Here is a 26,462-nt window from a genome sequence, read left to right as displayed (position 1 = left end):
TTTATGCTAAGAATGGGAACTATCCAGCATGTCTTACTTTTATTTAGTTTTGTTACTGAGTGACTCTTCTTGGACATGCTGGGTTATTTTCACCTGGTTTTTAAACCTGATTTTCATCCCAGGGTTTGATGTTTGTTACTTCCAAGGTGTCCTATGAAACTGACTGCAATTCATGTAGAATTATGCTTTTCCCTACATTTCTGAGTAGCATTCAGGATTAATTCAGAGAAGCCAAAAAGCTGAAAGGTCACAGGGCAAGATCCACTGTCAAAAAGAGAAATCCTACAGGCTGATGCTTCCCTACCAAAACCTGGAGGGTGTTTGTGGTGATATTTTCCTTAACACATCAGTCATAAGTATATTTAGCTCTCCAAATTAACTCGTAATCCTTTGTCCCAATGTCTGCTCCACTGCTGGTATCAATATCACTGGGAGACTGAAACAGGAAGATGCCTACATTAACTGGCAGGGAGAAAATGTCACACAGGCTCATCCCACCCCCCAACCCTTCCCTTTCCACTTCTCTACACAGACCTGCTAATAAGTAGAAGGAAAGCAAAATGGTAGGATGCTACACATCACTTATTGCTCATCCAATGGATAACAGCTGAAACTTGCATTCATCAAAAATTTGCATATTACCGTTATAAAGTCTACTGAGCACTCATCCACGCCATCCTGGGTATGCATTTCCAAAAAAAACCGTAAAGAATTACACTGTCTGCTGTAACTGGACAAAAATACAAGTTTTAAATTTTGCTGTACATGCCTTGCTTTTCACTTGAGGATCTTCAGTACTACACACAATTCTGACCCAGTGGTCCTTGAAGGATCAAGGAGAGTATTTTGAGGCCAACACTTCCAAAATCAGTATCTTGTTTCAAGATTTTTATGGGAGCACTGTCCATCTGAAATGGATGTGGTGAAGAACTAGGGGAATTCTGTGAAATGACCAAGTCAAATTTTTTATTTCTAAGGATAACAAAAAGAACTTGTCAACAAGTTCCCACTCTTCAACAAACATACCTCAAAAGCAAAGTCAATGTTGATGGATTACTCATACTGGAGCCTAATTTAGTTTGGGAGCAGCACAAGCGGGAAGAGAGGAACAAAACCCATGGCCTTGAGTTCAGTCAGCATTTTCCCTGAAAAACACCTTCTAGTCTAAAAGGTACACATCCCCAAAGGCTGACTAGCAGTTGTTATTTGAAAGTTCGGTGCAATATTACCCTGAAGCCACATATAAAAACTGCATTAAGACAACACAGGAAATCACATGTAGATCATCATAACATAAAGCTCAGATTTTTAATGTGGGAGTTCTGTTTGGGTTTTGTTTTTGTTTTTTTTTAATGTGGTCTCAGCACAGAGTAAGAACTTAGCTGTTTATTTAATTTATTTCATGAGGTTTATGAACTCCATGTTCATTAAAACTAGGCTGAGATCACAAAAAATATCACGACAATCAATAAAAGACCAAACTTGGTATCACTTTCATCTAGCTTGAGAATTATAAGCTCTGTATTATACCTTTCTCAAAAAAAGGTCTTATTAAAAAACAGATCAGTTCTGAACTGGACCAATTAAAATCACCAGACGCATATTTTGCACATATGGTCCTTAACAAGTGAATAACTCTAAAGAGTGCTTAAATTAGCTTAGAAAGACAAATTTAATATTCTATAACAAAAAAAAAAAAAAAAATTCTGGTATTTTTAAGTGGATCATTTTCCAGTAAATTAAAACCAAGACTGGATGGAAATTGGTCTACCTCCTTTGAATTCATTAACAACAGGAATTACACCACATGAAAGTTCAGCAAATCAGTCTATAAATGTATCCATAAAACTCTTCTGGTTCTTTCTGTTTCAATACATTTAAGTGCATTTACAGAAAGTTGATGAACTCATTAAACCAATTTAAAAGCTTATTTTCTTTAGCTACACCCTTCTCAAGTGAATCCTATCTCCAGGCTCTTATTTCACTTCCTAGCTGTTGACAGGATGGTTAAGAAATGGTTAATTCTGCAAGATTATGTCTTCCATATGCAACTACCATTCAGCATCCCACCCTAAGGGTACAATCAACCAATAAAGGCTTTGTTCTGATTATGTAATGCATGTATTTGATACCCCACTTGAGAACTCTGTTGGATGTAAAGACAGCTATAGCCTAGTGACTTTGCAAGTAAGATGATGTAATATTTCTTTGTAAGCAACAAAACATCTGAGCATGCTCACTGTGAACCACAGAATTCAGAAGCCCAAGCACTTTTCAGTCTGAACCACTCAGCCGCTCGAGAGTTGTGTCCCTCTTCATGGTTTGCTTGCTCTGCAGCACTTACAAACTTTCTGACACCAAGAACAGAATCACTATTTTCTTCCAAACTAGTCACACAAAAAACCCCCCACACAGAACAACCCAGCCCAACTTCATTTGAATTTACAGGCTCTGAAAAAATGGAATAAAATTCTCTCCCAAACTGCATCTATGAACAAGAAAGAAAAAATGTTTTCTCTAAGCAACTTTAAAAAATGCATATGCCCAAAAGGCAGCAGCCAAAAGAATACCTATGAAATCTGTGCAATTCCTAAGAGAGAAATTATATGTGGAATTCCAGCTTGTACCAATACACCTATTTCTTAAGAGTTATGAAGGTATTTAACTTAGGAGTTGCATTTAAATGTTGCACATGAACACATTCCCAGTACATTCATTATTCATCAAAGTAGTAAAAGCCTATAAATGTCATAAAACCATGGACACAAACATACACTTTAAAAGGACTGTCACCTGATGGGTGTCTAGATATAACAGCTTCCATAGTTCAGGTCAATGAAGAAGTGGTTTTTAAAAGAGAAGAAAAGTTCAGTGAAATATTCAAATATTCACCAGAAAAATGACACAACAAAACAATAAGGTTCTATTATCAGCTGAGTAAAATCACTGTCACTTAAGAAATTACTATGACTAGTGAGAGAGAGAACAATGTCAGAGTCAGAAGAATGAAGACAGATAAAAAAAATCAAACCCAAAGCTCTACTAGAAAACAGAGTGAACATTTTTCTTCATTATGAGAGACGTGACTATTTTCTCCATCCTCAGTGCCATGCAATGGATGGTAACAAGTTGGCCCTATCTGAAACACAAGATTTCCAAGACAAGTCCATGCAGAAATGCAATACCCAGGCATCTTCCTTTCTAAACTCAGATTAATGTCCAAGTGAAAAACACGTATTTGCGATTATGTGCAGATTACGTCCCAATTCTGGACCTCTTCCCTTTCCCATTGACCTCCCTCAGGGAACAAAAGTGCAATCAATGAGCCTCCCTGCATTCCAGTAGAAATGCTAAAAATACTTCTAAGCATTCCTTCCCAGTCGCTCCATTGGACACTGGCATCTTCACATGGCCCTCCCTCCACCTACCAATAATCCACTAATGGATTTTCTTCTCCCAACATGACAAACTGGAACCTCACCTGACCAATGTTAGCCTCTTTTATTGGTTTTGGTTCTTAGACACACATAAAAACCAGAGAGAGGCACAGAATAGCAAAAGAAGAGAAGAAAATAACTTTATTAATAGCTGGTGCTGCAGTTAAAAAAGAAAAAAACCCAAACCAAACCAAAAAAAACAAAACAAAAAAACAAAACAAAACAAAAAAAAAACAAAACAAAAAAAAAACCAAAAAAAAAAACCACCAAACCAACAAACAAAAAAACCACACAACAACAACAACAACAACCCACCAACAAAAACACCCAAACAACTTCACAGGGTGATTTGGTCTCCCTATTATACTGCAGTTATGAAAAGAAACAAATTATTGTACTTGCAACAGGATTCACAAACACGATTCCCCATTTCTTTTTGTATTACTTATGTTAATGCTATTCCCTGAAGCTTGTAGAAATTCACTACCAAAAATGGGCAGCTTTGCTCCTTTTGGTAAGTACTTAAAATAGAGAAAATGCTTCCAATAAAGCCCAATATCAAAGCAGAAGTAATGAGTCCAAGTTTGACTAAATGACCCAAATTTTATGACATCAGAACATGTAGAACACAGACCAGGATACCATTTAAAGCTAAGGTACCACAATCAGCTCTTAGTCATTCATTCTAAATATTAACTAGCTGAAAGAAGTCAAAATCCATTGGATCCATCATTCATTGAAGTTCAAACACACCAAGAACTCTTTTGTGTAAAACTGCATAAACTTTTTAGAGTGATTCCCAACAGATCTGGAGGCACTTCAGAATTCCCTCCAACTCAGACCCTGCTCTCCACGAGCAAAGCCACTGATAAGAGTTTCCACAAGCCCCTGAACTATGAGTGTTTCTGCTCCAGGGATACCTATGCCTACCACAACTGCTCCAAGAACTGCAACCATCCGTCACACTGACTGCTGAGAAAAATATACTTAGCAACATTTCTGGGCATGACTTGCTTTGATTTACGTACACACAGATAGCCAAAAGTTAAGGCTCCACTTAGGTTCCCAAGCCCCAAGGTCAAAGCAATTTTATAGCTCTCAAAGTGTTTATTCTTGTAAAGCTCTGTATAACCTTATGTCACTCAGGACACATCTTAGGCTTCTAGCAAAATAACTCCTCCTATTTTGGTAGTATTGGATTCACGTATGCCTCTCTTTACTCAGCAGTAATATCAAGAACTGATTTGTTTTATGTGAGAATAGCCTCTGCCCATGTACTATGGAAATCTGAAATTTAAAAAAAACAGAAAAATAAAGTAAAACAGACAAGAATTAACAAACTTCCTGTGTCCCAAACTTGAATCAAACTGAGGTCATGCACTACTGGATTTAACCAGTACAACATACATTAGGAAGTCAAAAATATACTTGTTCTTTTGCAGCTTTGTAGTTCTGGGCCTCTATTTATTATAAATGGAATTGAGACATTTCTGTGTCATTTTAAAAGTTAAACACAAAAAGGCTGCGTAAGTACTATAACAAGGACTGCATCACAATAACTAGGACCACTTTTCTCCTCTGTCCTTGCTACTGGCTAGAGTTATGCACAAATATTTACCTATACATATAGTTCTGTATTTATTGGAGTGGGGGCAGGGGGTAAATAACCCAAAGATCTATAAATTTACAGTGCTTAAATCTTTGTTCTGTAGAGTCACAACTCTATGTTCTTTCGTTGAATCCATTTAAGAAAGCAGCTTGTTTATTCTTTTCTTGAGTAATAGTTAAGTCTGCTTATAAGATAAATGTACTATGAGATTCCATAGCAGAAGATGCCACTAGAGATTTCACTTACAGGAAACTATCACTACAAGAAAGAACCCAATACATTGCTCTCCTTAATCAATTCCACACAGCTCATCCTGACCACACACTTTTTAAGTGCAATTTGTATGGACTATAACTATCTTTCATCTAATTAATATTAATCTTTGTATTAGAAGCTCCTGAGTTCACTGGCCAGAGCAAACAGAAGCCAGAAATTATGCTCTGTCAAAAAGCTTTCAATCAAATTACCCAGGGGAAGCAACATTAAAAGGTACAGAAGCTTCATCCTTACAACTAAAAATAGGTAACTGCACAAAACAGGTAAAAAATAAAGTACCCAACAACTAAAAACTCGACAAAATAAAGCAGACTATAAAGCAGTGGGAAAGGTTGCAGGGAAGACTGTTTAAAGAGCATAGGATTTTAGGGACTAAAAGAAAATTTTGCCTTTCCTTCAGGTGCTGGATGAGAATTTCCTTAAACCTTTTTTTTTTTTTTGCGCTTTAGTTCAATTTTCAAGCATGAAGCAAGCTGTAGGCTATTCAAGCATTTAGTTCATCTCCTGAAAGACTTTCTTAGTAATAGTCCATCCTGTTGACATAACACCCAGAGACATGAGATCAATAAAAGTGTTCCCAGATAATGACACAACTTCAATATTGCCGAGTTGAAAGTAATGGTTCTTAAGGCTGATACGTCTCATGCCAACTGCTGTAAAAAAGCCAAATTAATACTCTTTTGTATTTGTTCCCCTTCCTCACTCCAGGGTTTTGTAAAATTTTTGTTGCAGACTCTGGAGCTGTGGAGTGTCTGAGTCTGCTAAACACATTTCCCTAAGCCCAAGAGACTCCTCGAACAGTACCTGCTGTGGGCAAGACTAACACAAAGAGCTACATGTGACTACACCCTAGGAGGTCAAGAAATTCTGTAAATACTTTTCCAGACCAGAGAACTGAACCGCACAACTAAGTCACATTTCCAAACTATGAATCCATCAGATAGCTCAGCAATTCTGAACCCCAATGGGATCAAAGTTTTACGAGCTATATTACATCCCTAGGAATCCGCAATCTAAAACAGCCTGTAGGATACATTTGCCTCTGCATTATTTCAACACATATTCCTTGAACAGGTACCAAAATCACCAATAACTTGAAGCACTGTGCTTTAAACAGGAACTAATGTATAGCTACTGAAATTACAGAGAATAAGGAAAGCCTTTTTGAATGTATTTCTTATCAGGAATCCTAAGGGAGGGATTTATCAAGGCAGAGAACATGTCTGATGTTACACATATTTTGTAAAGTAGATGCTGCATCTAGTGACCCAAAGAAGGGCCTCTGGGCCCAAGAACATGTTTGTGTTTTACTCTGCTCAGCACAACAAAAAAATACATTCTCTCCTTGCAAATTTTGTCTTCCTTAGCAACCATACACATTCTTCTACAGCCTTACTCCCTTTGAAAAAAAAGCTCTTTAACAGCTCTGTTTTCACCGGGTTAATCAGTAGGAGGCAAGAGAAGCCTGTTCAACATAATTGTAACAATGACATCTAGGCTTCATGATACATTTTAATTCTGCACTCTCTTTACTTAACCACCAAAAAGAGAAAAAAAGCATGACAGATTTGTACTCCACTTTGCATAAAACCAATGGCACCAATGAGGCTTCTTCCAGTTCTGACGCTGCATTCAAGCCCACATTCACCTAAGTGTGTGCCTGACAGGCTTCTGCTCCCAAAGTAGCCACTGGCCTCAGAAGGCTCCTGTAGATCTGCAACCTGCAAAAAATGCACTGAATGCCAAACCCCTTCTGCCTGTGTGCTGGGCTTTGCTCTCCAAGCCATTGGTGGAATGGCATCACCCAGCAACAAGTGCAGGAACATCAGACACAAAGGGAAAAGCATAAGGGAAGAGATGGTGCATGATATGGAGGAGCTGAAAGAGCCTGCAATAACTTGATCTACTTTTTCACCTCATGTCATCAAAGCTCTGAAGGAAACATCCTCCACTGGCACCATGTTCAATTCAAGACAGCGTGAAAAGCTGAGTCAACAAACCTGTGCAGCTTTTACTAAAACAAGAATTATACTGCTATGAAAAGGAGCTGATCACTTTGAATAAAATGACAAATCTCACATACATAAAAAAGAGACAGGGATTCATGTGAAGTCAGACTCGAAGCTCAAAATGTTTCAGCCCTATCACTTCCCAGAAGTTCTACAAAAAGAATCTTGCTTTGACCTGATTCAAAGGAAATGGATAAAGTAGTACATAATGTCACTTCTTCTGCAGTCTACTGACTAAAGACAGTCACTTAAAATATGTTCTACTTCACATTTATAGACATGAAACTGAGCACCTTCCAAGGTCCTAAGTCTTCACAGGATCAGAACTCACTTTTGCTACTGCATTAATACTGAAATGGCTGTCGTGCCTCCAGAAATAGCCCAACTAAACAGGCACACTTGTGGGTGGGGGAGGGCTGATTAAAAAACCTCACTGCAGAACCCATCACAAACAAAACAAACTTCCAAGCCCAAACTTCTTAAAACACACTCTTGTACAGAGTTTTAATGAACTATAGAACATTATCTCATTTTATCACAGAGAAAAGATTACTTGGCTATATATGGTTTATATAGAGTAGGGGAAAGCATACAAACTGAATTCTCTACAACCTTTTTCATGGTAAACTCTGCCCTGCAAAAAAATTGTCTTTTTCATTAAAAAATTACCTTGGTCCCATATACAAAATGAAGCCATCTCTCAAGCAGATATGAAGCACTTGCAAGTTCTCCTTAGAAGCCATTAGTAATTGAGAGGTGCAGTCATCAACTTCCCAATACAGTGCCCAACATAAAGGGATCTAATCATCCTTAATATTTGGCTAAGAATTTTATTTGTATCTGCCAAAAAAAAAAAAAAGAGAGAATAATGGAATCTGCAAACAATAGGAGAGTTTGAAAAAATATTTCTCCCTGCTGCCAAAAAAAATTAAAACCATAGAGTAATGGAGATATAAATCTCTCTCCGCCCATGGTCCATAGTAAAAGACACATGAATCTGAAGAATGTTATCTTTAGAACTTTCCCCTGCTTCTGCTCCTAGCCTTCCACATGCATTTTTCAGTTGTCAGTACATTTCAGACTGTAAATAAGCCATAGTAACCTCCATATTTATCTTTGCAATATTCAGAAATTAATCTATACATTAGGATATGAACTCCTAAAACACTTTTCGGATGAAAAAGAAGAGATCATCAAACACAATGCTATGAGAAATAATAAAGATAATTTAGAAATTTTTTGAAGGATGCTAATAATCTAAGAAATAATTAGAGCGAATCTTCTTCCAGTGAGTAATGTCCTAACTCCCACAGATTTCAGAGACAAGGCTGAGCAGAGAGAGAAGAAAAATCTTTGAAATTACATGAGTCATTAAAACATTAAATATCAGATCTCATTTATGCAAGGCAATAAAATTCAACTTGTCAATTCTGCATATGTTTCAGTTCTCTGGGTATCACATGCAAAACTTAACCAGACCAGCTCAAAAAAAGAGAACAGTTTTAAGTAACGTAAAAGACTAATAAAATTTTTGACAGTATTTGTACTTCAGTAGATATTTATTTTTAGAATATGAAAGTAAACTAAAGACTTAGACCCGAGGGAGAATTTCAAAACCCCAAGTTTCAACAATATCTACATGAAGTATATGTGACCAAGAGCCTGATTCAGCCAAGTGTTTCAATATATCATTAAAATCAGACTTCTGCTGAAGCCCTTTCTTTTTTCAACAAAAATACACAGGGCTATGTTTTAAGTGCTTTGTTGAACTGAGGCCCAAGTTCTAACTTCCTTTATTTATCTTAGATATAAAATGGCCAAAAGAAGGGGTCAAATGCTGCAATAGATAGGTTATGGGTTTAAGGACACTGGAACTGCTGCTATGAGACACCATGGGAAGAAAAAGTAAAGAGAAGCAGTTTAACGATGGAAGCAATGGGAGGAATTCAGATAGTTTAAGATAAAGTCTAAACAACTGCCTCAAAGTCTTTTAGCTTACTTGTCCTATCTTCTTGCCTCATATAATCTTCCATTTCCCCAGGTTCTATTTTTCTAAAGTAAAAGCCTGAAAGAATGTGGCCACAAATAACAATACAAAACAATAAGCAGAGAATAGAAAAAAGTCACCGCAAGCAGCTGCAGAGAGCAGCCCTGCATTGACAGGAGATGCACCAATGATTTAATAAGATTTTCATTTGGTCTCTGATTTCTATAAATCAACAGTTCCTTTTGCTGTGACAATACTTGCAAATGCACCAATTCTGTGCAAAACTATGTGTAGTAACTAAGGACACAGAATTAATTTTCAGGGAGCAATAGAGAATGAGAAAGGCATAGCTGCCTGCCCATAGGCTTTTTTTTTTTTTCCCTCTTTGGTATAGTTCACCAGTGACAGGATTCCACCCACAGATACTGAAAGAAACTGTAAAAATGCAGTAAAGGAAGGCTTCCTTGCAACACAATTCATTGCCTCAGATGAAAATAAGTTGTTCATATTATAGTAGTCCAGAATTTTTGATAATATATCCAAGCCCCTAAGAGGGCTTGCATAGCACTGTACTACGTCCTATAAGTCATAACAATGTAAGTGAAGGAAGTCAGGTCATTACACACTCAACTGATGCTCTTTGATAAAGCTGGTTTGCAGAAGGTCACAGATGTGCACTTTTGTATTGCAGAGAGGAATTAATTAAGAAATGAGGAGTTTGTATTTTGGCCATCCCCAGATGTAAACATAGACTTATAAACAGAAGGACTTGCATTCCCTATTCCCTGTTCCCAGACTACCAATAAACTTATCATCAGCACTATTTGAGCTGTGTTACTTGCAACTCCAGAACAGAACTAGATTGTGAGGATGAATTTTTGATTACCAGCTTTTGAGAAGTCCTCTGCTTCAAAGCTGCTTATGGCTTAAAACAACTGTTTCATGTGGGAGAACAAAAATGCAGGCAATTTTCATATAGACTACAGAAACAGGGTGTGTGCAGGTGAAGGGCAAGTTGCAGAAAAACAAAACAATTGCAAAGGGAAGGGAAGAAAAAACAAAACCAGGACACAAACAGTAGTTCTCACCCCTAAAGATTTATACATTTAAGCTCACATACACACATACATGTAAAAAAGAACGTATTCACATTTAACTCCTACCTACCTCCCACTGAATAACCTCCCTGACTCCCCCTGCAAATCAGAACTGGATGCAGCAGAATCTCCACAGCCTGCTCTTAGTACCCTGCACCTGCAGTTGTCCTGTCATTTTAAACAGAGTCCCAGCAGAAAGGCTGAGTTTGTACCTGACGATATTCCCCAAGGACACCTAGATGAGCTTGTATTTTGAATGATCCAGATTGGCATAATACTTTTGAGAAAAACCAGACAAACTGCTAGCCTCCACAAACATTAGCCAAGGAACTCAATAGGTCAATATCAGCTAAAGGACAGGTTATTTCGTTTTTGTTTGGATTTGATTATTACTCTCCCTAGAATAGCAAATTAAATATTATCCTGGTCTGTCCATTGGTATATTCAAATAAGATGTTTTCTATCTCCAAAACCATTTGGGAAGGGTCAGTATTAAATAATGTGAAAGTTTTCTGATGAGGCATCCAAATCCGAACTTTCTCAGAAACTTACAAAGAGGACACAGCAGGATCACCCATACAAATAAGCAGCAGAGTTCTGAGGAAGTCTTTACTCAGTAACCATGCAAGGGGATGACTGGAATTTTCCAACTAAAGAATAAGTACCCTTTTCAGGCTACATTCAGGGTAAATATATGCAAGATAGCTAGAAGATGTCTGTCTTGTTAATGAAATGCAAACATCTTAATCACCATTTGTCTTCTACAGAAAACACCCCCAAATAAGTAACTTCCCTTATTGTTAGCATTATGTTCAACATGACAAAGCAGGCAGAGAACAGCTCAAACTAGAGAGATGAAAACTAAAATTCAAATGCTGCAAATAAATTAATTGTGGATGCACCGACTACTACTACTAATGGTGTAGAATGCCTTTCAATGGTCTAATTTACCCACCAATATAAAAGGAGTTTATTTCACTGACTCAAATTAATGCTCAGTGGACTTTCAATGGCAAATTTTGTGCATTTCTTCTGTCATCAATGTTTATTCAGGGTGTACACTACAGGACAGGGATACAAGAGATACATTTTAAGTTTTTCAATCTAAATCTTACTTTTTGGCTTTCTGCCTCTTTCCTAAATATTAAAACAAACGACTCATTTCTTCAAGACCTTCTTACTAAAAATAGTTGGTTGGACTGCTTAATTGTGTTAGCTGAAACACAAACATATGAAAAAGGAAAGGGGTTTGTAGAGAAAACATTGAAGAGAGAGAAAAAAAAATCAGATTTCATCTGGCCTTCCCATCATCACTTAAGAGAATTGTTTTGTAGTTACATCATCAGGAAATAAAATACTATCCTCCAAGGACCCCGACTCTTTACAGAAGGAAAAAAAAAGGAAGGCTCAAAGTTCATATCCCCTCTCAGAGGAGTTCAGCTAAAGTCGCATTTTTTGTCATAATAAAATTAACAGATTAAAAAAAAAAAAAAAAAAAAAGGAGTAAGAAAAACAGAAAAAGCTCCCTTAGAACAACTAATTAAACAAGATTACTTGGAATTTAGTTTTTCCGTTTTCAAACTCTCAGCTGCGGGACTAAGTGGAAAACATTGTACCTAATCAGCAACAACCTCTAACGACTTTATTATCAGTGCTAGAGAGGAACTGCCCTAACCCAAACCTTCCGCGCATTCTTCTTGGCCCTGAGCTGGTGGACAAACGCAGTGTTTCACACAGTGCTGGGCTCAGCCGGAGCCAGCACCCGGTGCGAGCTGCCAAGGGCGAGCTGAGCTGTCCAGGGCCGAGCCGAGCCGCCAAGGGCTGAGCCGAGCTGTCCAGAGCCGAGCCCAGCTGCCCACAGGGACCTGAGTTGCCCAAGTCCAAGCCCAGCTGCCCAAAGGGACCCAAGCTGCCCAGAGGGAGCGGAGCTGCCCAGGGCCGAGCCCAGCTGCCCAAAGGGAGCCGAGCTGCCCAGAGGGAGCGGAGCTGCCCAGGGCCGAGCCCAGCTGCCCAGAGGGAGCCGAGCTGCCCAAAGGGAGCCGAGCTGCCCAAAGGGAGCCGAGCTGCCCAAAGGGAGCCGAGCTGCCCAAAGGGACCCGAGCTGCCCAGAGGGAGCCGAGCTGCCCAGAGGGAGCCGAGCTGCCCAAAGGGAGCCGAGCTGCCCAAAGGGAGCCGAGCTGCCCAGAGGGAGCCGAGCTGCCCAGAGGGAGCCGAGCTGCCCAGAGGGAGCCGAGCTGCCCAAAGGGAGCCGAGCTGCCCAAAGGGAGCCGAGCTGCCCAAAGGGAGCCGAGCTGCCCAGAGGGAGCCGAGCTGCCCAGAGGGAGCCGAGCTGCCCAGAGGGAGCCGAGCTGCCCAGAGGGAGCCGAGCTGCCCAAAGGGAGCCGAGCTGCCCAAAGGGAGCCGAGCTGCCCAGAGGGAGCCGAGCTGCCCAGAGGGAGCCGAGCTGCCCAGAGGGAGCCGAGCTGCCCAGAGGGAGCCGAGCTGCCCAGAGGGAGCCGAGCTGCCCAGGGCCGAGCCCGGCTGCCCAAAGGGAGCCGAGCTGCCCAAAGGGAGCCGAGCTGCCCAAAGGGAGCCGAGCTGCCCAAAGGGAGCCGAGCTGCCCAAAGGGAGCCGAGCTGCCCAAAGGGAGCCGAGCTGCCCAAAGGGAGCCGAGCTGCCCAAAGGGAGCCGAGCTGCCCAAAGGGAGCCGAGCTGCCCAAAGGGAGCCGAGCTGCCCAAAGGGAGCCGAGCTGCCCAAAGGGAGCCGAGCTGCCCAAAGGGAGCCGAGCTGCCCAAAGGGAGCCGAGCTGCCCAAAGGGAGCCGAGCTGCCCAAAGGGAGCCGAGCTGCCCAAAGGGAGCCGAGCTGCCCAAAGGGAGCCGAGCTGCCCAAAGGGAGCCGAGCTGCCCAGGGCTGAGCCCGGCTGCCCAAAGGGAGCCGAGCTGCCCAGAGGGACCCAAGCTGCCCAGGGCCGAGCCCGGCTGCCCAAAGGGAGCCGAGCTGCCCAGAGGGAGCGGAGCTGCCCAGGGCCGAGCCCAGCTGCCCAAAGGGAGCCGAGCTGCCCAGAGGGAGCCGAGCCGGCGGGGCAGCGGCAGCAGCGGAGAGCGCCGGGCAGCGCGGCGGGGCCGCACCGCGCCTTATATGGCAAGGCGCTGACGTAATGGTGCATAGGCTCGGGCCGCCCGCGCGCCCATCCCTCATTGTTCCGCGGGAGCGCTGGAATGCTCGCAGCAGCCCCGATGCCACCGCGCAGCGCCCGCGCCCCGCAGCACCGCCTCAGCCGGGATTGCTATAGCCCGCCAGCGCAAGGTAAGGCAGAGGGTGGGAAGCGAGCCTCTTCTGGCGAGCACTGGCGCTTCTGGCTTTTTCCTGTTGAGATACCTTCTTTTCTAAAAAAGTCACTTCCAAAAGAGGGGTGAGGACTGAGAAACAGTGAAATACCCCAAAACAGCACCAGGAGATCTAGAGGATGTCTAGTGAATCATATATAGAGTGACAATTTCAAGCGCTAAAAACTGTCTTTAAAACAATTCCTGCAGAGGCAACAGATGAGGAATTAACGTAACATTAAAGAAGGAAAGAGTTATGAATTACACACACTTTCCAAATGGTCGGATAAAATCATGACTGCATTTAAAGCTGTGGAAGGAGTCCAACAGTATTGTAATATATTAGGTAGAGCTACTGCCTCTCTTTCTGCTGCATTTACATGCATATGCTATATATTAGTAGACATGTACGCACACATGTCTCTAAGCATTTACTATACTTTTGAACAACTTCTGCTGTAGTTTTCAGAGCGATGTATAAATCGCCACAAACATTACTTCACAGTAAGATTATGCTATGTCGAAAAGGAAGAATTGCAACTAGTTTAATTACTAACAAACTTTTCATCTCATACACATTGCTTCCCTCTTCTATCTTGTGTGCAAATGTCAAATCACAAGAGGGCAGAACTGTCAGATTTTGATGAAAAAAACTTTTAATCCTGGTCAAACACATGACGAGTGTGAGGATCAGAAAGCACACTGCTTTGCTAAAGGCTTATTCTGCAAGATGCTCAACAGTATTGCAGCTATTAACTCCAGAAAACAGGGAAAGAAAACCAGCTCTGAGGAGGCACAAAGCACCTTGAGAGATTAGACTTCAGTGTGTTTATAATTCACACCTGCGTAGCATGCAAAATTACACTGTCCTCTCCGTTAATTAAGGGCCAAACCCTGTCAAATCTTTGTTCATAAGAACAACTGCAATTAAGTCAATTGTACTGTCCTACTTCCAAACTGGAAGTACTGAGCGCTGCTCCTCAGAATCCTATGTGTAATTTAAAATGTTAGAAAAGTTAGACCTTAAGACGTTTAATTTCAAACTCTTCTTACATGTAAAACATGTCTTTATGGTATGTTCTCCTTTTCCTTAAGACAAAAATTAATGCAATTTTAAGAGAGAAGTAAGGGTTCTTTTTCCCTTTATCTGATGTTTTGAATCCTGCAAAATCCTTGTTCTAGCATATATTTAGGAAAAATCAAAGCTGGTACTAACCATATGCATTATTTTAGTATCACACATACACGGATTTAGAGACAGACAAAATATCTTGTGTGGACTTTTTAATAACCTGTTTTGGGCTTTAAACATAGAGAAAATATGAAGCAGTTATTTTCAACATGCCGCTAAAAATATAAAGAGACATTTCATTTCAAAGATAATTCAGGTATTTGTGTATTATTAACCTGGCCATTAGAGAGAAGTCACATCCATGTTTCCAACATGCTCTTTTTTGTAACAAGCAAAGTTTATACCTCTGTTGAGAGAATCAGGGAAGAGAGCACTGTATAGTGTATATATAGAACGAAAAGAATCCTAGCAACCAGAACACATGTAATTTCACAGCACAAAAACAGTACCCCATATCAGTATCCTGAGCCCCTTAAAAAGTCTTCTGCTCACTACACTGTCATATCTGCCGAGTCCTCACAGTTTCAAAACGATTACTTCATTTTCTAAATATCCACAAGTTATAAAGTAGAAAACTTAGCTATGTTATGAACAGATGTGTTAGGAACCAAAGTGACAGTCTTCAAGAAGTGTGTCTGAGTAGAAAGGCTGAGTTGAGGAAGTCAAAAGACTACAATATAGGAAAGAAAAAATATTAACAGTAATGCTACGCATGCAATGAATTTGATAAAAGCACTAAGTAGAAAAAGGAAAAAAGTCTCCCCATAGGTAAGAGACAATTTCAGCTGCTCCAAATCCAACAAAGGAGGCTGACTTCTATCACTAATTACTGCTTTAGCAGTATCTGAAGTACCATCTGTACTCTGAAAACGACTAGCCTAAAACAAATCATAACATCTATCAAAAGCCAGAACTCTACTTCCCCCAGTCTGTCTTCCTCAGATTAAAAGGGAAAACGTTCTTCACTTAATGCTTACAGGACCAATTTTGCTCTCATTTATACTGGTAAAACTCCAAAATAATTAGATGGAGGCATAATGATTAAACTGTCTCACTGCTGTTTTTCCCCACCACCACCTCTGTATTAAACTCCTGTATTTTATTAGATTTCTTAATGGTCTGGGTATTAATTGATCAGTATTCCTTATTTTAAGATTCAAATGCTAGCTTCTTTCAATTAAAAGGAAACAGTCAAAGATAAGAATCATCATGTAACTCAGTCTCAAACAATTGTATTTCTTCATCTATATTTCTTTTTATAGTCATTTTTCACAACATCCAATGTGACAACATTTTAAGAACGAATAGATCCTCCAGAAATGAAAGTCAACTTCCTATCAAACTGCAGTGATCCTCTTTGTTCCTTTCCCGTCACTTCCCTTTCCTCCACCGACAAACAGCTGCTGACAGCAGAATTTTAGAGATTTGATCCAAAAGACAAGGGATAATTTCTATTCCCCATCAGTATTAGTAAAATTATTTCTTGATTTGTGCTGAGTAACAGAATTTTCATACTATTTACCTAATCCTATGATGAATTACAAATTTTGCACTTGTCATGGGATTAAAAAATAAAGCCTGTTTTCACTCCCAGTGAGTTTCCCGTCTGTGGCCGATCTGAAAAGCCTGCTACTTTTCTTCAGGAGAAATTATTTACCACACATAGTTTGGCAAGGGCAACAGAGTAACTACAGCTCCTCTGGACCTTTCCTACAAGCAACTGTTCTCAAATCCTGGGTGTGGTACTACCTGAATAAAGTTAATTTAAAAAGCAATTAAAATATCTAAGTCAGAGAATCCTAAGGAATTTACAGTGTAAGAAGACATACCTTTAAAAACCATTGTATAAGACTGTAGTTCCCTCTCATTAATAGTTTCCCTCAACACTTTATCTTGTCAACAAGTTGATTTGAACTTAGAAACTGTGTCTTAGCAATAATTTTTAATTGCTTAGGGTTTTTCTTTCATACTGAATAGATTCTGCCATGGCACCCTTGGGGTTTAGGTTGAGCTTCTTGATGTAGTTGAAAGCTTGGTTAGTTCAACCATTCACTAAACTGTATTACTCAGCTCCAAGAAGGTAAAATCACTGCTGAAAGATTCTAAATATAGTGCCCAGTCTTGTGATTTAAGTGAAGTAATGGATACTTTGACTCTTAACACCTCTCAGTACATTAGGCTGATTTTGAGGTTTTGCTGTGTTTTCTGTCAACAAGACAGAAATCACGTTGATTGCACGTCCAGTGCACCATGATGTTCCTGAAGTTCAGTAGCTGCACTCACACCGATGCACCACTGGAGCACTCTCAGGCAGTTACAGCCCACTTCTCCAGAGTGTTCTAGCAGAACGTATTTGAAGATATTCTGAGGCAGTCTGTAGCCACCAGTTTAAAAAGTAGGAAAAGCACCTCCCAAGCAATTGTTCCTCACCAGGGCTGATGTGACTGTGAAGAGGTGAATGCTCGTGCAAACAACGAATGCTGGCTGAACACCCAGCAACATCATCATAGAACCCTCCTTTAATAGCAATATGGAAATATTGGGGGTGAAAGTTCAATGCAACCTTGCCATATACGCAACATCTCCACACAACTCAAACCCATAACCTCGGTCATTCGAGCTGATAAACGCATGTACTTTGGGCCTGTTGCAGAAGTCACACCTGCTGCTGCTGCAGCTCACTGTGCACAGGGTGATGATGTAACACAGCTGCTTGACTTCAGCCTCAGGCTGGGCAGGTGACCAGCAGAGAGTGGCTGCTGAACTTGAGCCATTCTGCTTCATGCTGCATGCTCAAAGAAGCTGAGAGACAAGAGCGCACAATCACCTGACTGCTCACGCCCAAACTTCCCAAAGCTTTACAGGTGTACCTCAGGTAGGGTGCACAAAGCTCTAGTGAACGTGACTGAAAACCTGGATGGGAAAAGTCCACTCTGGACAAGAAAAACACTCATCTTGCATACATGTCAGGGATGTGAGAATACATCAGACTTCATTATCCTTTATAGAATTCCAAAGGCCTGGGAAGGAACACAACAATTGCACTTAAAAGACAGATAGAGTTTTGAAGATCTGCCTTAAACCTAATATTCAAAGCATTTTCTTTCAAATTCATTGCACACAGCTGATTTAAAACTTTGTCTTTATTTATTAGAAACACAAACCTTATCTAGTGTTTGCATAGCAACTATCGCAATGACAGAGTAAGAGAATGAAGGAAAATTTTAAAAACTGAAATGAAGCAGCATGATGCTACTGCCATAAAAAAACCACATAAAACTGGCTGCTTAAAAATAGAAAGTAATGCACTCATAAAACTCGCATGTTAATTACACACTAAATTTTAGGACGTGGACAAAACTAAGAGTTAAGTTTAAGCTGACTGAATTGTCAGCTTTCAATGGATTTAATCTTTTTTTGGACAATTTATACAGCTTTCCGTCAATAAGTCTAATTATGAAGAAAATTAGGAAATTTTATAGCATGTAAGTTTGACCTACCTGAAACTAACATCGCCCATCACATTCCCAAACATGACTCTACTCTACTTAGCCACAAAGAGGTTTCTCAGAAGAAGCCTAATAAATGCCACAGTTGTTTTTGTTTTCAACTTCAAAATGCTACCCCCTGGTCAAGCACATTCTACACCTCAGAAGAGCCATTCTGTTACCAATAAAATACCCATACAAAAAAAATAAAAGGGAAAGTGATTGATATTGGGCACACAAACCTGAGGGTGTAACAACGCCACATTTGGAGCAGCCAATCCCTAATTTAAATATCTGAAATCCAGTATTGAACACACTAACCTGGATGTAGAAACGTGTGGAAAAAAAAAATGCCATGCTCATGTGTTAATGCTTAAATCTGAAACATTTTTCTTAACTTGCAAAATACTACTATATACTCTTTCATGTAAAGAGGGAAGGTTTTGGGTTTTTTTTTTTAATTAGCAGCCAAAAATTAAGTTCCCAAACTAAACACTAAATAATCTTCAATGAAAAGGCCACCAGGAACTTTGGCGACCCTAAAACCTCTAAAATCTTGTTTCTAAAGACATATCTAATATATAAATGAGCATGTTCGTTTGCATGCATATGAGTAAGCGGAGCAGGGGGATGAAAGCCTCTGCAGCGAGGTCAGCAAGTACAGCTTCACTGCAGGCCAACTCCAGACGGCAAAGAGCTCCCTATGAGGGTGGTGCGGGGACGACACCAACCGGTGGAGAATGCTTAGGCTTGTGCTGGGAGATTGGCTGGCTTCTGGCAAAGCAGCAGACAGCAGCTGACACCAATAGTCAAGCTTACATACGTTGCTAACCCATACAAAGGAGGAGAGAGGAAAACGTAGCCTGGTCTACAGAGGAGCAGCCACTTTGGAAAGGGTCTTCTTGCCCCTGCTTTGTTCCCAGCTGCCACCCAGAGCTCTAGAGGATTACTGTCATCTCTGTAAACAGCAAAAATTTCCTTATTTCAGTCAGGATTAACTGGGTGGGAGGAGTCAGAAATTGACATTGGTAACTTTCTTATAACTTGTAAATGACCCTCGCATATATTTGGGTTAAAGCAGTTAACTAAACAACTTGCAAGTTCTGTCTAGGGAGAAGTCATATTTTCAGCATTTGAAATCACAATATAAATTAATGCTAAAAGCTAAAATGTATTACATCAGAAACATACTGTACATGAAAGCATGCTACAGCTCCTTCATTTTCAGTGACATCTGAAACAAGAAACTATAACCTGAATACCACAGATCACTAACCAGGAGGCAAGTAAAGAGATCAAGTAGGGCATGTAGCCAAATGTCACGTAACTATAAATCAGTTTAGGGTACACTAACAAGGCACAGAATGTTCAATTGAATTCACAGTTCCTTAAAGAACAAGGAACACAAAGTCTTCATATGAAGGCACAAGAGAAGCATACACGCACGTGACCCTTCTCTTTCCTAAAGAAGCCTTTTCCTATGACAGTTTTTGAAAGGCAAAGAACACTGGAAAACAACTAAAGATGGAAAAAGTATCTCTCTTGGCTTTAGGAAGACTGCCCAGACCAATTTTAAAAGAAATCATTGATTACAGAAATGCTAGAACAAGTTTAATCCAGTTTTTTTCATCCCAACAATTTAGGGTTTTTTTTTTCCCTAGGTAATAGAGAAACATTTATTTTACAAAGCAAGGAAGTTGCTCCAGCTGCTGAACACACGTGCAAGTAGCTAAAAACCCCCAAACACCATAGTCACCCTAAACACTGCTATTGGCACTCTGAGTGGACATATGACTAAAGGATCCAATTTCTTTTACTCTTAAGCAGGGTATTTGATCTTTAACACAGTGAACAACCAGGGCTGCACAAAAATGGAAAAATCTTACTTCAACACATCATAATCAACACACCTGAGAGTAAAAGATGTTCTTCAGTTAGACAATTCATTACAGGTAAAGAAGCTACTTAAACTATAATTTGCTATTGAACTGTAAATTAAATCTGTGAAGTAAACCTTGGTTAGAACTATACCCTTAAAAAAAATTCTCAAACTATCATCTTCAGGTTTCCAATGCAGCTTCCTGTCCTGTAGTCTAAAACAAAGTGTTAGTCCTCCTTGAAGAAGATCAGTTTGGAGAAACCATTAAACTTAAATGCTGAACCAGAGCACCTTTGCTCAGGATTAACATGTTTTAGACAAAACATGCATTGATGTTGCACCTTTAAATAATTCACGAAGTGCTCCCAGGTCTATGTGGCCAGAGGCCACCAGGAGAAGAGAAAATACAACTTCCAAGCATTCAGCAGGTTTACAATGGATAGCAAGGTCACTAAGTCACCAGAGCTATAGAGGTTCAGTACCCAGAAGCAATTTGTAATGCAAAAGAAAAAGTTCTGATACAATTTCTGAAGGTCACAGAGTGCCATCCAGGAAACTAGCAGGATTCTTCATTGCTTACAGCTTCAAAGCCAAGTTTAGCTAGTTAACCTTGCCACAATGCATTGCTACCATCTCTCTCACCTGTTCCTCCAACATGAAGCACTGGCCAAGCCTATCTTAGAGAAAATGGGCACCCTCACATTATCAGGTCTATGGGAAAAGATGCATATTTAGCTTCAAAATGAAACTTCTGTTTGATATTAACACTACTGTTAACATTATTACTTACAGTTTTGGCTACCAGAAAAAATTGCAACTGTATTAGCAAATCTGATAAAAGCCTCAACTGCACTGCTTCATGCAAATCAGCATCAAGGAAAATTTAAATATCTCAAGCTAAATTTGCAGTTACAATTAAGGTTTAAGTTTTCTGACAAAAAAGAAGAAATGGGGTGCCACTCAAGTCCGATTTCAAACACTCAGTTTATTAAACACATACACAGATCTTCTTCAGGAAATAAGCACACCAGAAAAAGGACTTACTTTTGTCTGAGGATGTAAGCATATAATAAAGATTTATGGGTATGAACAGAACAAAACCCTCAAGAAGTAATGGAATTTGAATCCTCCTGCAAAGTAGTGACATCACCTATATAATTTCTGAGGAATGTTTGTCTAATTGTTCACAACCAGCCTCATTCCTCCAAATAATGGCAAACTCTCAGTCTTCCCTAACGGTGCCATTCAGCACTAAAGTATCTTTAACTTACCATGTTTAATCTATGTCATTTAAATCACAATTTCAGCACATAAATTCTTGTACACTGAGCATGAGGAGTGCATAATAAAGTTTGCAGACAAGTTCCACCTGTTTAGAAGCACGTGACCACTGACCAGCTCATCCAGGGCTGGTGGCATGAGTAGGATGCCTTCAGTTCAAAAGAATAAGTGAGCATGGCAGTATGGAAAGTTCTATATTTTTCCACTGCTGACTGATAATAATGCCATGGTTAGCATAAGAGATAGGCACAGTGCCTACTCTGCCCATGGATGCAAATGCAGTGCCAGACATTTATTTTTATATAAAATGTGTGTTAAAATTGTTTTAGAGAACATCCCGTTCCTGTAAATGTTATGGGAAAATGACATTTACGACTAACCAGTCTCCTCTGAGTAACATGATGTGGCTGAGTGCCATTTTCTGTCATACTAAAAATATTAACTAATTGAAGTTAAAAAAAGTTTGTATAAATTAGATCCTTGCACAATTATGCCCAATTCTGGTCAAGAGAGCAGCACCAGAACTGCCTCAGGTGCATCATATACCAGAACACCACCTATTTACCCACCCGTGCCTCCCTAAAAACATTCTATAAAAGAGGCCCACCTTAAACCTACACACTATGATGTTACATACAGAATTAAAAAAGGCAGGGCTCCAAAGGACACTTTTCAGGAGCTGAGGTAACTCCTGCAGGAGTTTTTCACTTGGTAAATCCTAGCAGGAGACTGCAACGTTATCGATTCCCAGTACTGACACTCAGAATAGAAAATGCAAACCCATTCACCTGCCCACAGGGTAAGGGGTGGATTAAACCCTGACCTGCTTGTCTCTACAGTATTGAGTGTTTTATCGCACTGGTGATTTTAAAAACAGCTCAGTAACTGTGGTCAAGCAATAACAATAACATTCTATCAGGAATAATACTTAAAGTAAGTATACACTTAAAGCAAAACTCAGGTTCATAAAAGACACACAATTTCTCCCATCAATTTAAATGGTTAACATGTAACATCAAATGCCATCATTCCAATGACACTGTTGTTTAAAAATCACAAATTACAAAAACCAGTAGTTGTCTGTGTTTATTTTGTGTAATTACTGCACCTAAAACCTATTTGGATTAATAATAATTCTTAAAATCTCTTACAGTAAGTTGACACTGTTTTTCCATTTTAATAAATCTGAGGATCAGGCACAAAATTTCACTTGTTAAAGACGAAGACAAGACAGAAGCAGGACCTGGATTAGTAACTGAAAAGTTCTGCCTCAGTCTTGTTGCTTTGACCCCTATACCACATCTCTCATGGTTCATCTTCCCATTTCCTTCAGAAAGCTTTCCATCTGCAAAACTATAATTTGCTGGCTGACGTAAATTTGAACAGTTCCAAATTCTGGTGTTGCATGTGAAATTACTGGCTTTATTTCTGACTTTACAGGCAGTAGGATGGGAGACATTGAGTGAGATGGGGGAGCAAGGGGAAGGTGGTGAATATGCACTAGGGCAATATTAATAAATTACTAACTGACAAAACCTAAGTGCTGTTCCTGTAAGCTGGTTACCTTATTGAGGTATTTAGATTCAGAACAGTAGAGGATTATGTCATGCTGCATGCACAATCATATGGCATTGAAATGCCAACAGTAATAGTTACCGACTTCAAAGAATAACTGAAATAGCTGTTAAATCTAGAAAGAGGAAAGAAGAAAAAGTGTGTCTCAAAAACAGTGACAAGTCAGAGTCCAGCTCACAATTCATTGTGACATGTTTTCTAATAAGCTGAATGCTGGGACCCAGAGATTTCAAGGCTAACTTCAAGTAAAGCTCATTAATATTGTGGTCTTCTCAGCTTAGTGTTCATTTAAAATGTTTTTAGGATAAGCAGTCGAGTGTTCATTTAAAATGTTTTTAGGATAAGCAGTCGAGTCAAAAAACAAACCAAACCAAAAACCTGCCAACAATTTAATGGGAGAGTGTCTTCTTTGCTCCCACCTAAGAATTCCACTCCCACCTCCCTGTCATAATCTCAAACACTGTAGATGGCTGCCATTAAAAGATTAGAAATGAATATCAGAATGAATAATTAGCACACTGACATTCAAATCCCTGCCACCACAGAAAGCATTAATGCTTTTTACACAAGACTGATGTTTTGATAGGTGATTTCCAAGAACATCTAGATAAGGAAAGAATGTATTTCAAGATAGAAATTTTTTTCTTAAACTGAGGTTTCATAATAAAACAAAACTGAATTTTAGTGCTGAAGTAAAATTACTTAACTGAAAGTTAATTATGTCTTAAATCTTAAATTAACCTATATATATATATATATGTTAAAAGTTTCTCACACTGTCACTGAATTTCATAACATTTATGAGTTCAAATATCCCTATATCACCAGTAAAAATATTCAGCAGCTTAGTAGTTGTGAAATCATGGTCACAAATAACATCAGTGTTCCAGAATAATTAATTTTTAAAAGTATATATTATCTACATATGTTTACTCAGCATCACAGGTAAATACATCTGGTTATCCATGTGAAATTCTGTCCATTAACCCAGAACTGGAAATACCATTCATCCTCTCTGACTTTTATTAAGACTTGTAAAGCAAGTCAGCATTTTCAGCATCGGATAAAATGATAATTACTTTGTGATAGTCTATGGAGTAATAAGAACTCACACTTCCCTCATTATAAGTTCTCATTTTATAAAATAAAATTCCTTATTGGGAAATTTGCCTTACACAGTCTCTTGCAGTCGAGACACCCTTTGTGGAGGTTTGCATCCTGGCATAAACGAATTCTTTGAAATTTACAGATGTAAATTAACATAATGGAAAACGAATTTTAAAGTAAGTGTTCACATTCTGTTGCAAAGTGCTGACTGATTCAGACAAAGCTAGCAGATTACACAACAGCTATGGTATGTTGTTGCTGCTGTAATTTCAAAGGCTTTTGACTTTATGACGGGGGGGAAAAGAAGCATTAATAAAGATAATAGAGAGCTATAAAAAAAGCTGTAACATATGTCTTCATAAAAACTGCATATTGATAAATAGAACTGTAGGCAAAGGAAAAGAAAAAATTTTTTAAAAAAAGGCCACCCCAAGACCAGAAATACTTTAGCAAACACAAATTTTGTTTCAATTAACTGTGGAAGGCACAGACTGGCTTTCTTACAAAAATAAATATGTAACTGCACTGGTGTCAAAAAATTAGAAGAACTTGCAAGATTTACCAGAAATGATGAAGCATGTTTCTTCTCTTATTAAAGGCCAGACCATGTCTTATTGCTAACTGGGAAGAGTGCCTCAAAGAGGCATTACTTCATCCACATTTAAAAGCTTTCAGCTTAAAGCTTTTATTTGCTTTGTACCAGGGGAAATTCAAGCCCATGTCCAAAACCTTTAGAAGTAAGTCTCCCTCATGTAATAACCTGTAGAACCTCTCGTAAACCACATCTTTCATCTGGGGAAGGGTGAAGAGCACGACCTAGTTAAAAATATGTATCTTTGTGATTAAAAAAGAAAAAAATCACAGAAATTAAAAATCACTATCTTGTCTGCAGAATGGTCTGAAACAGATATTGACAACATGTACATTAAAAACTCCACAACACTTCAGTGAGAAGAAAGACAAAAGCTGAGCTTTATGAACCTATTGTTGTTTCACTTGCATCCTTAGAAGACAGCTTTTTCTAAAGTTACAACACTGTTTAAACAAACAAATTTAAAAAATCATAAATTTTATTCTTATTATTCAAAGAATATCGAATCATTCCAGAACAAATTAAAAAAAAAAAAAAAAAAAAAAAAAAAAAAAAAAAAAAAGAGTGTTGTAATCTCAGCCTCCCATACTTTCTTCAGTTTCTGTGAAACTCAAAGGAAAAGTTGCCCCCTTAAAATTCTGTAAAAACATAAATTTCACAATCTCCATGTAATACCAGGTCACCCCAGGAAAATGGAAAGTCCCTCTTAAAGACAAAATGTTACGACATGACACCAGGACAGTGAACTGTAATGGGAGTCTCCACATGGCGTAGAAAATACAGTCATTATTTTGCCAAAAATAATGTAGTGTAGCTATATGCACTTGGAAAAAAATGAGGAAAAACAACACAACACAATTGAATGCACAGCATTAACACCAAGAAGCTGTAGCCTGCATACTGAGGGAAACAACTACAATGAACAGAGGAGAGCTGAGAAATACAATTCCTTCCAGGAACTAAAGGAGCAGTTAACTGGTATTGGAAATAAGTACAGTATTAAGCCACAATAAAGCAATAATTTATAACAGAAGCTCTGAAGTAATAAGACACTGCCCTGACTCTCTTTAACTACCTATCAGTCATGTTCATAAAAACAATTTTCAATGTCTGTTTTTGCTGGCCTCAATTCCGAAAGGGTTGTTGTAGTCCTGTGAAGTCAACTGCTTAGAATTGTGTAGAAGCTTTTTGTAAATGATATACCTACCTTTGCCTAATACAAAATTACATGATCATGAAATTTAGCTGGCAAAGAAAATGATAAAAATATTTTATTGGATAGGGAGTGCCTGTTGTTTTTTAAAAAATATTATCTATGTAAGCCAGCTTTTTTGACCTTTGCATATTTTCAGTAAAATTGCTCTCTCAGATGCTCTGGATACTGTTCTTCAAGAAGACAGTATTTTGGATGAAGTTAACACAAAGTATTTTTACCCTGTCACCAAAATCACTAAGTGCTACTATCAGTTACAGCACTTCTTCAAGCACATGACTTCCTAATTCAGATTATATAGATAACCAAGCACCAATCCACAGAATTCAGGTTCCAAAAAAGCAAGCAAACAAACAAACAAACCCTGACCAAAATCAAACAATTAATTTAAGAACACAAGCAAACAATAACACCAAAACCCTCAAACATTTTAGGGTCCTCTTCCATTCCTAAGTGCGTATGTGCAGACACAG

The 26,462-nt window shown here is 39.1% G+C and overlaps 2 protein-coding genes across 5 annotated transcripts in view; one reads left to right on the top strand and one right to left on the bottom strand.

Moving 5' to 3' along the window:
* CMSS1 (cms1 ribosomal small subunit homolog) overlaps positions 1–26,462 on the bottom strand; it is a 222,888-nt gene that overhangs the window by 172,261 nt on the left and 24,165 nt on the right. The window contains exon 1 of one of the 4 annotated variants that reach the window (XM_040089148.1): positions 8,001–8,043. The exons of the other annotated variants lie outside the window; for them this stretch is intronic. Coding sequence (XP_039945082.1) covers positions 8,001–8,028 — 28 coding nt within the window. The 5' untranslated portion in view covers positions 8,029–8,043. Of the gene's footprint in view, positions 1–8,000; positions 8,044–26,462 lie in introns of those variants that run through there. 4 annotated transcript variants of the gene reach the window in all.
* The window catches only part of FILIP1L (filamin A interacting protein 1 like), a 188,514-nt gene that overhangs the window by 139,899 nt on the left and 22,153 nt on the right, over positions 1–26,462 (top strand). The gene's annotated exons all lie outside the window — the stretch shown is intronic.

This window comes from Hirundo rustica, chromosome 2 (genome assembly GCF_015227805.2).
Source record: "Hirundo rustica isolate bHirRus1 chromosome 2, bHirRus1.pri.v3, whole genome shotgun sequence".
Lineage (NCBI taxonomy): Eukaryota > Metazoa > Chordata > Aves > Passeriformes > Hirundinidae > Hirundo > Hirundo rustica.
This window is presented reverse-complemented; position numbering and strand designations above follow the sequence as displayed.